This window comes from Equus caballus, chromosome 14, assembly GCF_041296265.1.
Source record: "Equus caballus isolate H_3958 breed thoroughbred chromosome 14, TB-T2T, whole genome shotgun sequence".
Lineage (NCBI taxonomy): Eukaryota > Metazoa > Chordata > Mammalia > Perissodactyla > Equidae > Equus > Equus caballus.
In genome coordinates, this window is record NC_091697.1 from 61,596,707 (window position 1) to 61,611,561 (window position 14,855).

The 14,855-nt window shown below is 39.4% G+C and overlaps 1 protein-coding gene across 2 annotated transcripts in view; it reads right to left on the reverse strand.

Moving 5' to 3' along the window:
* The window catches only part of SLC27A6 (solute carrier family 27 member 6), a 59,301-nt gene extending 50,734 nt beyond the window's left edge, over positions 1–8,567 (reverse strand). Inside the window, exon 1 of one of the 2 annotated variants that reach the window (XM_001504475.5) lies at positions 7,093–8,567. In XM_001504475.5, coding sequence (XP_001504525.2) covers positions 7,093–7,573 — 481 coding nt within the window. In that variant the 5' untranslated portion in view covers positions 7,574–8,567. The remainder of the gene's footprint in view (positions 1–7,092) is intronic. The other variant, XM_023617760.2, reaches the window with a different exon arrangement.
* Between the last annotated feature and the right edge of the window lie 6,288 nt (positions 8,568–14,855).

Here is a 14,855-nt window from a genome sequence, read left to right on the forward strand (position 1 = left end):
ATAAAGTAAACGTCCAGAGGAAATATCTAGTTCCACTGAGCATACACAGCATGCTGCTGTGTACAGATTGCTCTGGTTAAGAAGGAGAAGTGAAAAATCACAAGGAATGCTGGGGGAAGGACGAGTCAGAAACAGATGAACATGCAGAACAAGCAAATGATCTAGATTTTCTATTTTCTTTTAAATTTTTAGTACCGGATTTTGTTGTAAGGACTCTGTCTGGCATTTCGAATGTATAAGTACAAGTCTCTGAACTGACTCCATTTCATTACCTTAATTTCAAATCTCTCATCTGGAATTATAAATTAACAGCACAAACTTTAATATGTATGTATGTCTAAATTGGAAAAATAAATGCAAAGAAAGTTACAATATGATTGATTGTGGCCCCAAATGTTTGTTGGAATTGTAGAGTCTAAAAAAACACTGAGTATTTACAAAGAGTGATGACTTTTACAAGAAAAGGGAAATGAGTAGAGTCCTAGGAATCAGAGGAGATACAATTTAATTTCCTTCATATATTAAAATTAAATTGACAAACTAAGACATTTAGAATTCTCAAATAAAATTTTATCTAACCAAATTATTTCTCCATTAGCAGTAGGAAATGTGGGTGAGGACAGTGAAAATTGAAATAAAAATTTGAAAAGTCTTGTAGGGGATAAAAATCATTGTTTACTTATCCCTGTCAATCTTTGTTAATAAAATGAAAAGTTTTAGTGTCATTTTGACAGTAAATTCTGAATATGAAGCCCTGACACAAAATAGCATTTGTTTAAATACCTCACGGAATCTTGGTTGTATTTCATGAAGATTTACTCTTTAGTAAGTGTTCTACCATTGAAACCTGTAGAATCGTAAGTACTTCAAAGGAATGATGTGTGTCCTGCTCCATCCTTCGGCTGACTGTGCCTGGCACACACGAGGTGCTGGGTAGATATCTGGTTACATAACTGAGCTCTGCCCATGGGATCCACTGTAGACACAGCTCAGGACAGTAACTACTATAAGAAAACGAGACAGCTGGAATGCTCGATGATCTTAACAAAGTCTACATTACAGGAGAAGGCTCAATCTCTCTTTTCAAAGCAATAGTTTCTCCCAAGAAATACTGTTTCTCTTACATGCAAGGCTCAGCATTAGGTGGGGTTGCAAGCATAAAAACAGATAATTTATGATCTCTGTTTATGATCCTTTAGCACTTTTTGTACAAATTACTTGCTTGTTTCTGCATCATTATTATATCTCTTATTCACATTTCTGAAACTAAAAAATCAATAAGTAAAGATTTACTATATCCCTCTAATATGCCATTAGTGTGAATTAGATATTCATAATGCATTAAAAACTCTTTAAATTATCTTATTCTACATAAAACAAGCTAATATTTTCAAAGGTACTTAATACTTTGGCAAACATTTAAACTTTAAACTTTTATGTATTAATAAAACTAACATGAAATTCAACTACAAATGGTTAACTTGAGCTTCCCATAGTGAAATTATAAATCTCACCATATGCTTATAACTACCATCCCACTACTGAGAGCACCTCAACAGGTTTTCCATAGAATTCATGGGCAGGCTATTCTTTCTAAGAAAATTGATGCTTAAGTAAGCAAGGTCCTAAAGCAATTCATGACATGATGATTTTTGCTCCTGCCTGTGTTCAAGCATCATTCCCTTACAGTAAACACATGTTCCGCAAACACTGTAAGTAAGAACTCCAGGGCCATGGTCAGTACAGAAAAAGCCATGCATGCACCAGGGCTTAGAACACTGCCTTTTCCCCCTAGTGAAGTCTGAAACCAATTAATATTGAAATCAGGTACTTTCTTTTGGAATGGATGTAATTCTTGACCTAAAAGTCTGAAATGGTAAAAAAAAAAAAAAAAAAAAGATAAAAAAAGCAAAACATTCATTCATTCTACTAACTCCAAGTAAAAATATAGAAATGCCCTGAAAATAGATATTTATGAGAATATCATAGTACACGGATAAAGTAATAAAAGTTCACATGAGCCATGTCTTATCTTTCTGAGTACATATTACTTTCTATAAAACTTAAAGAGTCTTTATTTTTCCTCTAACTCTTCCTCTTGGTCTGTAAAAAGCAGCTGGCTTTAGAGTTGAAAGTCATTTGGGGAATTACAATGGCTCGATTGTTAACTGGAACATTTGCCCTGCACAGTCTGAACGCAACAGTTCATGAAAACTAACAGGGCAAGGCTGCACACATTATCGACAGTTTACAGAGCCGACACAGGATTTTTACTTCTTGTGAACAGAAACACAAAACCCTTCCAAACATGTTAAGACACAAAATACTATTGAGTTTAAAGTAAAAGAGTTCAGGATAGTATCAGTATATATTTTTTGGTTGTCCACTTATAACGATTACAATGATTTAATATGTGGTATATTGAGAAAGCAGAGAGTGCAAAAACTACAAGCAGATTGAAATCTCGTGGATGCTTAGTGTGTCTAGAACACTTTAGACTTTTGGGGAGTTATGATTCTAATACTTAGCAACATGGATATAAAATGACACAACAAAGAAATTCTGTTGATAGATCTACTGTCAAATTCATTTACCAAACAGACAGAAGAGGGTCAGTTTATTAGCAAAAATATGCAAGGAAATAAAAAGTTACTGAATGCCCATATGTACTGCATAGTTTTTTTATTAGGTCATTCATTCATTTACTCATTCATCCAGGTAATAAATATTTATTGAGCATCTCCTTTGTGATAAGTGCTGAGAATTTAGCAGTGAACAAAACAAACTTCCTCAGCTCAAAGAGTTTCATCCAAGTTCTTGGCCTGTTCTCAAAGGCACGCACATACCTATTTGCGAATTAGCAAACAGAGCTTTGCCATTCTATTGGGTCGCTATGAATAGCAATAGCACACTTGAAGCAGGAGGATTTAATGGAAAGGAGGGGGAATGAAGAGGAAAGGAAGGGAAAAGATGGAGATGAGGGAATGAACAGTAGCAGAAAGAAAGACAAAGACAAAGCTGTCCCCAACAGGCTTTTATCATTTAGCATCAGAAAATCCAGGTCCAGTCCCCACATTGCCTCTCCCAGATGTATAAGCTTGAGGAGATTACTTGCCCACTCTAAACAATGCTGTATTCATCTTTTTTTTTTTTTTTTTTTTGCTGAGGAAGATTAGCCCTGAGCTAACATCGGTGCCAATCTTCCTCTGTTTTGTTTGGCATCTGCCACAACATGGCTGATGAGTGGTGTAGGTCAGCACCCAGATCCAAACCCCCGAACGCAGCCGCCAAAGCAGAGCACACCGAATTTAACCACTTCACCACAGGGCCAGCCCCTTTCTTCATCTTTAAAAAAGGCCATGGCTGTGGTGAAGATCATATAAAATAATATGTGTAAAAACACTTTGTAATTTAAAGTACTTTAAAAATGGGAGGGATTATGATTATGATTACGATTAACATTATTATTATGGCTAAATATGTCAAAGGATATAATTAAATAGACTTTTAAAAATGATGTACAAGCATCTCAACATTTTTCTGTTTGTTCTAAGAGAAAAGCATATATAGGTAGATGATAATCTGGGCAGCAGGCACTATTAGAAATATCAGAGTTGAAATATTGGGAGGAAAGGGCTATAAGTTTAATCTAAGATGATTTAATTTTCAATAAGTGCTGAAATTTTCCAGGGAAATTTGAGATGCTGCTTGACACATCTTCTAAACCAATTACACAGATATAAAACTTCTTTGCCATCATTTTTGAGTCTTCAGACTATGAGAGAAAGGAATAATAGTTTTATAAACATTGTAATATTTTTATAGATATTCGTGTATGAAAAACCTGATGTCTTAATAATAGCAATTTTTATTTTACTATTTTTATATACTGGACTGCATATTTTTTTCATAGTTATATCAAAAGGGGATTGGCAGCCCCAGAAACAACTGGACTATATAGTACATAGATTCTTATATCAGAGACCAGGTTTTGCATCTTTGCTCTGCAACCTGCTATGTTGTGACACGATAGACACCCCACATGAATTTCTTTCCCCCTCGGTTTCCAAAAAATCACTCAGTACCTGCCTTTCAGAATCATTGGAGGTACCTTTTCCATGGTCAGCCTTGAGTAAATGGCAACTGTTGATATTTTTGTTAATGACAATAACAGCTAGAAGAACATTTGCCTGGTGGCTTAGTTGATTTCTTTTCCTTTGACTTGTTCCTGGAGACAGAATTATCAGACACCTGCCATAATTGAAATTTCATCTATCGCCATGGATGTTATCTGGCTTGCCTGTAAAATCTGTTTGAAACTGGTTCTATATAACTTCTGAAAAATAAAATTTTGCTAAAACATAAAAGCGTTCAAGATGCTATTCCAAATAAATGACTTTCTTATAGCTAACACCAAATTAGGTTGTAGCAGCAAAATCCACATGAGATCCCTTATTAAATGCCTCAGATGTCTCTATAATAATAATAGCAATTATTTCAATTCACCAAGGATCTAATTAGTACATACCAAGAACGCAGCTAGCCGCTTTACAAAAGCTACCTCATTTAATCCTCAGAATTACACTGTGACTTAGGTAGTATTAGCACCATTTTACAACTAAGTAAAGTGAGACCCAGGGTAATTGATCTTATCTTCGTCACACAGCTAAGAAGTGGCAGACTATAAACGAAATCCAGATCTGTCTGCCTTCTCCTGTCTAAACCACTTGAGCGGTCTTGCCACTTCAATACACTCTCCCTGGGGATATAATGATTTAATAGTACATATCTGTGAGAAATACCCAACGAGAAGCTAAGAGCTCTGAAGTTTAAAGTTCTAAAAACTATACATATATATTATTCACTGATAAGACTCAAGATGCCAAGAATACAGTATTTCAGGGTAAGAGCTTCAAATACAGAAAAGCGGCTGTGATCTAAGCCATGTCTTACTAAACAAATATAGTAATTAATTCAAACAGAATGGTCTCATCTTTGAAAAACAGATGTAATTCATGTATTTTAGAGGTACGCTAAAAAGAACTGCTAGTAAGATTTAAGGTTGATTTCTCCAGCTGCCTTTAACTTACTGAGCAAATTGACTAAACGGTTTTGGCCTAAAACTCCAGCATCCCAACATGGCTTTTATATACAAAAACTGACTGTTGGTGTTAAAAACAAGGAAACAGTGCAATTAGTTATTGGCAAGCAAAGCAAAAGCTGGCATAAGTAAAACTGCAAAATTAATTGGTCCTAATGAGGCAACAACTCAGTCAACAGCAGAGTTTGAATGCTCTGTTTGGGGAGGTAACCAGCCCTATGCACTTTAAGAGGAATCCCTCAGAAGATCAGCTAGGGCATGTTTCTCAGGTTGCCTTCAACATCATGGGCACGGAAATCTTTTCAGGGCTACTGGGGCCTTCTTAGTGTGCTCCTTGAAAGAGAATTTATGGCTTTCTCAATTTTTACCACAATTTCAGGTTTATATTTGCTCTAGAAACTGCAATCTACATTAGACTGAGCAATAATATGGAAGTAGAATAAAAGGTCAGAATATATCCAGAGATGAACCGTGATGTTTTTTCCTGCCACATTCATGTTATCACTTGCCCCTACACAGGTGGTAAACCTTGTTTCACCATGTTATCAAAATTCTTTGTGACTCATTTATTTTGCTTACTTCTATAGTTCAGAGAAATTTCATGGCACTAGTTAACCTCTTTCCAAGGTGAGAGGTTGAATTTCAATTTTGGAGGTTATGACTGTTGAATGAAAAAAAAAATAAACAAAAAATACACGAGAGAGGCTTTCTGGCTTCTTCACTCTATAGCTTAAATAAGATAAAATCAGTGCTTCAGAGTAAATATTTTGGTACTTTATCAGGTCACAAATTGAGCTAGAAGAAGAAAACAAGCAAAAGTGAAAGCCTTGAATAACCAACCTTTTTACTGTATATTGCCTACTCACTTTTGTGTGATGTGCAATTATTAAATGATCAAGGTGACCTGGAAAGTTCTATACTTTAGAGATCACAGGTGTATAAATGTAGATTATTTTTCCATACTGCTCTGTGAATCTCAAAACTCTATATGTGGTGTCAGTATGTATCTATTAATCTAAAATACCTAAATATTTTCACTAATGTCTTTGCCATGGGTCCTTCTCATTTTCCACCTTCCTACCCCCATGCAAGAAGAATAGGCATAAACCACTTAGACTATACCAAATAAGTATCACTTTACATACTTCAATTCCACTTTGTTATGCCACCCACCTTCCTAGGTTCCTTGGTAAGTAGGCACTCAACCAAAGACTTCTCTTTGTAGTTCTCTGTCAAAAATGTGTATCCAAAGCCTAACTCCAAGGGGAGGGCTAGAAGGCTAGAAGTTACTGAAAGAAAGAAAATTTTGCACAAATGGAGGTGGAGGAAGAGAAAGAAAGAGGCCTAAAGTCTGCCAAGAGCCCGCCCACTGGCTGGCAGGTGGGAGCCCAACTTTGCTAGGCAAATCCTAGCTTGCTGCAGGCAGTGCAAAACAAGAGCAGATAGGAAGACAGGAATTCATGCCCTGTGCATTAAACATATGTGTTCTGCAAACGTAGCCAGCCTTCAGAGTGTTACTATAAGAGGCAGGTAGGTATTCCACAATGGAATCAAGGTAACTTCCCTACTCATCAAATAATTCTGTCAGATCTGACAAAATGTAGGACTTAGCAAGTTCTGTCTCTGTTCTTACACTCAGCGCAGTATCAGCAACAGTAAAACTGCACCCCCCCCAACAACACAAAAACTCTTCCCCTTCCCCCCCCCCCCCCCCCCCCCCCCCCCGCCCCGAAGAGTAAGAAGCAGAGATTTCAGGAAAGTTTTCTGAAGCAGTCTTGGTATTTATTAATCTGCCACAGAATAAGTAATTGAAGTAGGAGAGGGGTTATTAAACCACCAGTCATAGAACTGCAAAATTATTTTGTACCTTTAACATGGACACTTCATCACACACTCAAAGTATTAGTCGTGGACTGTTCTAACAAAAAAGGAGGGCGGCGGCAAGGGCAGGGTCGCCATTCTGAACAAGCAGACCACACCCCATACTCTACCTGCGCCCACTACGAGGGCCCTGGGCTCGCAGCTACGGATGCAATGCAGGAGGGAGTTGGAACGAACGTTGGAGTTGAGGAAGGCCACCACGCAGCCCAGCTTGGCCAGGCCGAACCACACGTGGACAAAGTCTGGCTCATTGCTCATCAGCAGGGCCACGGTGTCCCCCCTTTTCAGCGTGGAATGGTTCAGGAAGACATGGGCCACTCTGCTACTCATTTTATCCACATCCTCATAGGTGTAGGTGTCTCCCTCGTAGATGATGAAAGGTTTCTGGGGCTGCTTCTTGGCATGACTCAGGAATTTATCCAGGACAGTGACAAGCTCCCCTTTCAGTCTGCACATCTCCAGCCAAATTCCATAGCGTACCACCTTCAGCAAGTACCAAAAGTCATGCCAGAAGTAAGGGAAGAGAAGTTTCTGCAGGAAGTGCAGGAAGACCACTCCAGCCCCTAGTCCTGTTAACCATGGCAGAAGCATGGGGGCCCTGGGACCAGAAGGCAGCTCGGGTCCCAGCCGTATCAGTCTCCTTCTCTTCTAGGCGCAGCTCTCTGTGGAGACCGCTGGTCCTCAGCCCTCAATGGTTGGCACCTGTAGTGTGCCAGCCCTTCCGGGGGAGGAGCGGGGAGGGGGATCTTAAGAAACAAAAGCAGAAGGTCGCACAGAGGAGGCTGCCCCAGGGGCTGGGTGGTGGAGATAAGGCTTGGCACACCTGGCGGATGAGCAGAGAGAGCGCGAGAGGAACGCAGGCACCGCCAGGGTCCCGGAATCTACAGCCCAGCGCAGCGCCCTCGCCTCGGGGCCCCGACGGCGGCTCGCGCCCTGCCGGGTTCTCTCGCACTTTCCAGCCCTCTCCTGGCGAGATGGGTCAGTCCTCGGCGCCTCTGTGGCCCTGAGCAAACCCCACCACCGTCAGGAGAAGTAGGCCCAGGGGTATACGCTCTCCTTCTCGGAGTCGTCCTTCCGGCGGCTGCAATTTGGGGGCTGAATGGAGCCGAGAGAAGCTGGGGTAGCGAAAGCTAAGAGATGCAGAAGCTCCCCGTCGTGACCCGCCAGAAACCGCGCTGGGGCTCGGCGCCACGCCTCAGCCTGATGTGTCCCCAGGGCCCGTGAGATCCGGGCCCCTCAACGCCGCCGCCACTCCGAGCCCCAGCCAAGCTCCTAGGAGCTCCCCTCGGACACACCGGGTCCCCGCGAACTGCTCCCGGGTGACTGCTGCGCCCGCTGGAAGCAGCTCCTCCCCCGAGTGTCTTTGGGGCTGCTCTCTCCTCCGAGCAACCCCAGAGGCGCCCTCCGCCCACCTCCCGCCTCCAGGCTTCAGGCCAACCTCAGCTCCCACCGCCTCTCTGAAGCAGCTCGGGCCCCTCCCTCTGTGCGCGTCCCGCCACCTCGGCAAGTGTGTCGCGACCCGCCCCTCTGGTGGAGCACAGGACAGTCTCATGCAGAGACAGCCAGGGATCGTGGAAGAAATGGCATGGGGTCAAGGGGAACCAGACTGCTGAGACTGGGTGGGAGGCGTACCTTCACTAAATCAGAAACCAATTAAAGGGAACTAAACTAGAGGCTGGAGAGGCGAGGGGAAGAATTAAAGAAAAAAAAAAAAAACCCAAAAACGGAGGGGGAGAGAGAGAGAAGGAGGAGGAGGAGGGAAAGAACAGAAAAAAAGATATTTATGAATGGGACAGATCAAGGAATATTTGAACTCTGTTCACAAAATTGACTTGCTGTTTTACAAAAACTATTTTTGAAAACTTATAATAGGTAGGTATTGACATTTATATTGGAATTCTATCCTTAGAGTGCCTAAGCAGTGTTTTTTACAAAATTTTCCAAAACTATGTATTGATGTGGAAGCTTAAGTCCATATCTACAACTTTTTTTTAAAAAAAGTATAAAATGCTGACTATTCTCCGTCCTTAAAAATGACAAAAAGTTTTTCAGTTAGATCCTTTAAAGAATATCGGGACTTCAAACTAAGAATTCTAAACGGGCGAGAAGGAATTGGAGAGGAAACAAGTAAATGCAAAGAATAACGATAAAATTTTGTACAATGATGAAATTTTACTGATGATAATAAACTGACGGGCATTTAGTGACACATTTTTTCTTGCAGACACCATCCTCCCAGCTTTCTGCTGTTAAGAAGTGTGTATAAATGGTTAAGGACACATATTGAAATGGTTAAGTATTTCCTCACATTGTCAGGCTTTTCCTCCTTTTTCTGTCTTACATTCTATAGCTGGGTTCTAGCTAACCTCAGATTTCCTAATAAAGAAAAAAACTGATCACTCAGAAGACAGACTGATTTATTACTCTGAAAATTATTACTTTGAAGTCACAGTGAACAGCCCAGAAGTAAGACAGGCTCTTAAAAGCCTTTTGGGTAGATGAAGAAAATGCTTTCTAAATTTGCTCAGAAGCTCTGGCCTTTTCAATTCAGAAACATCTTTTCAGTCAAAAAAAAAAGTGCTATTATCGAATAGTTTGCAACTGGAAACACCAGCTTACAACTGGAAAAACGTCTTTGTAATTCTGTCCTTTTGTCTCCCGGTTTTAGTCTGATTCAGTCACCTCCCAGAAAACAACATTTGAAGCAGAGAATATATAGAACATTGGTCACAGACTTTTGGATTTCCAATAGGAGTAAAATCTGTCCTCTAGTGGAAAAAAATGAGTAAAGAAACAAGGTTTCCATCTTTCTATTTTGTTAAATTAGGAACACTAAGCACACTTTAAAACAATTACCATCTGTCACCATTTGTTTCATAAAGGAGGGATTTATTTCAACATTAAAAAGAAGGAGGAGGATACCATTATTAAGGACAGTCAAAATACATAAAATTAACATCATGAAAAACTCGTGTTACACTTCTTGTCATGGACCTGCTAATATCATCCCAAGGCGTGGGACTTAATTTTTAGCAACTACTGATATAAGTGAGTCGAGAATATATTTGACACCATAAATGTGAGACAGTTTGATATATTAAGAGAACTACAAGCATATGTTGCCAAAATTTATATTGCCCAAGACCAATTCCATGCCTGAAATCTCACCATGAAAGGAGGAATCATGAAAATCTGGAGATTGTGTGCATTCCTACATCAGCCCATGTTTCTGTTCTTATTTCTCCCAGAAATTTTGTATTCACTTTCAAATAATGTCAAAGACAGCTAAGTAAAACAGATGTAATTATTAATTATAATTTTTAATCACTGTAAAATGGGGGAAAGACAATCAGAGGTAGTTGTAAATGAGTAAATTTATTGTTTAACTAAAGAGAAACACATGCAAATAGTCTAGACATTGTTAATATTACTTTTGATCAGGGACAACGCAATATTTCTCAGGTTCCCCTTTAGAAAATAGAGAAATTTTGTGTTTTTCTTTAATGTTATTTGAAAATAAATGTTGTAACTAAATGCAAAATCAATGCAAAAAGAAAAATCTTTAGTTTTCAATCTAAATATGCGCTTTTCTACCCCTTCCTCATTTCTGATTTGACTTTTCTCTCTAACCGGCTCCCCTCTGCACCCTCAGTTCTGTTGAAGATGAGTTGTTTAGTGAGTAGATCCAAGTAAGACTGAACAAATAGCATCATGTGATGGACCCTGACTCATCTTATGCCCACAGAACTTTATCACTGAGACTTAAGAACCCTGACTTTGTGCAGACAAATTACGTGTGCCCATAAGTCTTCTGATGAAATTCTACAGCAATCACAGTTTGGATTGTGGGAGGTATGGGTGAAACGGCAGAGATTCAGAAAGGATTCAAATTATGCTATGTTGGTACCTGACACACCGAGTGGTGTTTGAAATGAGTCAGGAAGCTCTGAGTACCTAGAGTGCAGCTGGGACTTGGGGAAGGGCATAAGGGTGAAATGGATATGTGAGGGAGATGGATGGCTCTAAAAGTGAGGGGGAGAATGCTGAATGTAATACATCCACTTTACGATTCCGTCCAGTATCAGGGTACTGCTTAAGTTTTAATCACTGCCTTAGTCTCTGATTACAGCTTAGTTTTTGATGGGAAGCATACTCTTCCTACAACCTGTTTGTATTAATGAACAATCATTGCCAAGAATATTACTCCTCACAAGGACTCATGAAGCAAACTGAACATTAAAGATGAGGAGTTGTTAGAGGGTTGGGAGGCATTAACATTACTATATGTCTTCGACACATCAAACACTCCTTGAATTATAAAATTTTTATAGCACCAATAAGTGATCCCGTAATAATGTCCTTGGGAAAAATTCCCAAACAAATTAAATATTTAACTATCATTTTTGCCATCAACTGCAAACTATGCCCAGAAATTAATGCCTATCAGGATCCTGCCAAGAAGATATTTGACACATGTGTCCTAGTCATGGTTTTTAAAAATAGCTTTCTTACATCCAGATACTTCTGTTCATGATAACTTCCCCTTCTTCAGGGTTGGTGAAACGTACTATTTGGAAAAGATATTTATGTAAAGTTTTATCACTGACTCTGAGTCCTCAGGGCAGCTTCATTTCCATTTTATAAGCCACCTACATGGAGGCAGGTCATCTGATCACTAGTGAGACAAATCAAAGAAACTTTTTGGCAACTTTTATTAGGAATTAACAATGTCCCCAATATTGCAGTGAATTGTTCCACAGACTCCTACTTCTGCATGTCCCAAAAGGTCTAAGATTTAGTCTCGAAGGTGTGGGAGGGGAGAGTGAGACTTCAGAGGTTCAGAGTGTGTGTTTTGTTTCTTGACACAACCTGCAAATTTACAACACTTAAAATTAAATTTTTTCCAACAGCATAATTACGATAATTATTTCTCCCTGCGTAGGTAGGGTCCAGTGCTGGTAGACGGATGGCCCAAGGCTGGCACGACTCTGCTGACTTCAACCTGTGGCTCCTACTTATGGAGTCAGGGCAGCTGCTTCAGTGTATTCCTGCTCCCAGGCATCGAGAGGGAGAAAGGAAGTACCAGGGAAGGCACATCAATTGTTGTTTGTTTGTTTCAGTTTTATTTTTTAGCTTTTTATTAAATGAAAAGTTTCAAACATATATAAAGATAGGAATAATAAAATGACACCCCCCACCATATACTCATCACTAGATTTCATGATTTTTAACATTCTGCCCAATTTGTTTCAACCATTTTTTTCTGAAGTATTTTAATTACAGACAACATAGCATTTCTACCCTAAATACCTCTGGGGGCATCTCTGAAAACAGGATATCTCTCTAACTAATCATACCATGATCACATCTGATAAAATTAACCCTAATTCCCTAAAACTATCTAATATTTAGTCCATATTTAACTCCCTCCAAATGTCTTTTGGAGTTGGTTAGTCTAAAACCAGAATCGATTCAAGTTCTAACGTCTAAGTTCTCTTTTAAACTGGAATAGTCCTCATCACAACCTCTTTATCTTTTCCCAAGACATTTCCTTGTTAAAGACAACAGACCGGTGGTGGTGTTCCGTCCCACCTCCTGCATTGGTCTGGTTGCCTCCCCGTGTCTCTTCAACACATGCCTTTGTTCCCATATTTCGTGTAAACTGGTCATTAGACTTAAAGACATGATGAGACTCAGATTAAACATTTTTGGCAAGAATACTCCACAGGTGATGGTATGTACTTTATGGTGTATTACATCAAGATAAACATAATATCTACCAGTTGTGCATTACATGTGCACATCACTATTGATGAAACATAGCTAGGTGTATATGCTGATATGCACCTAGCGTTTTTCACCTCATGTATCCTGATGATCACAATCTGTCATTATGCAGAAATCCTCCTCATTTTCTCGATGGTTGCATGTATACTCCATCATGTGGCGATATCATAAATTAACTTGTTCTCTACTGATGGGCTTGTTTTTAATCTTTTGCCATTACAAGTAGTGTTACAATTAATGAGTCTGTGCACATGGTACATACCTTTGCCAGACTAACTTCAGGATAGCCTCCTAGAAATGGGATTACTGAGTCAAAGAGTAAACATATCTATGATTTTTCTGGATATTGTCAACTTCCCCTCCACATCAGTTGTATCATTGGCATTCCCACCTTCAGTGTATGAGAGTATTTGGGAAGTGCAAAAGAAGTCTCTAATAAGACTACTCCTGCTAAATTGGAAATATATAATTGGAGTATATATAATGTTCCCACAAACATGTAAAAGTTAACTCGTGTTAGTTATTGAATATGTTTTGGTTCTGTGTTCTAACACCATTATTGAAGTAATTCATGCCTATGGAATGTAAATTTTTCTTTTCTTTTACATGAAACTATATAATTTGAAATCCACATCTGTTTTATGATTTTGCAATACTAAATTTCCAGTCTGTATTAGTAGTAAATTAGAAAAACATATTCAAAACACAAGCTAAACTAAATTAACAGATCTTTTCAGACATGAGAAATATGGCAGCCACATGGCCTCAAAATCCAGACCGCACACTTCAAAGAGATATTGTTCTCCAAATTATTGTAAGAATGTGTGTTCTGATTTGCTACAGGAGGCACATGCAAATTTTGGCTCATTTAATTAATGATACCCATAACATAATACCAAATGAAAACCCTAAAGGTTAAAGACAAGGAATTTCTGATGCATGCCAACAGCAAAAACTTGTCAACTCTAAAATTGGCTTTTGAACCCAGAGAAAGATTCCAGAAGTCCTAATATGGACCTTTCTCAATGTGGAAATTTTATGAAAAGAACTAAAAATTTGTTAATGCATTCTTTTGCCAATGAAAGACACCCAAAACCAGATAGAGAAAGCCTGCTTCTCCATCATAACCATGGATTTCCAATAGAGTCAAGGGCAGATTCTGTGGCCCTGTTCCAATAAACTGAGAACCAGAACAAACACGGTGATTGACACTCATCTTTAGAGATTTGAGTACAAGGGACTGACTTCCAGCAATAACATGCTGGTAGAACCTTGGGCTAGAGGATTTACCTTGGGGAGGTTAGAAGCACAGTTAGGCCTAGTTGCTGTCATTTGGCCACATAATTCATCAAAGTTTAGGCACAGGAATGCCTCATGCAACTCAGGACCATCTTTGACAAGGCTGTAGAGGGACTGTTAACTAATTAAGTTGTCTCTCCCCAGGGAAGCTTATGCTTGGCACTTTACTTATGCTCTAGCATAATACTAGTGGGTCGCCAGCAATATAAAGCATATAGAATTTGGGCTTTTGCATCGTCTTGTGATGCCCACTTGATATAGTGACCCATACTTTATAGAATATATTCATCTAGACCAGATGGACCAAAGAGTTTTCTGTACCTGCTCTTGAGCCCCAAGCAGCGTGGGTTCTGGTCTCAGTGGACCTGAATATTGGTCCGCGTGCTTTATTAGCCAAGGTTGCCTAATTCATCCCCTTGATATGAATCATCCTTGGATATCCATACCCAGGTCTTTTTGTCCTCTGGCTTCCAAGATCACATGTTATATGACTAAAGAACTCTAATTCATATCCTACTCTTGGTGGACCCTTTTCAAAAATTCCGGGCACTTCTATAGTTCTGTTTAGTACCCATTCCCATGCCCGTAATAGATGCAGAAAAGACTGTAAGCTGAGGAGTACCTCCAGTGCTGCATCACCTAGTGCATCACTCGTGTCTGTGGGACAAAATTGACATGCTATAATTCTTTCCAGGCATTTAATCGGTAGAGAGTCTTCATTATAACAGCTTTTGTCTCTCTCACTGTTATTGCAGCTATTCAAATAGCAGGCCGGGATTTAAAGAAA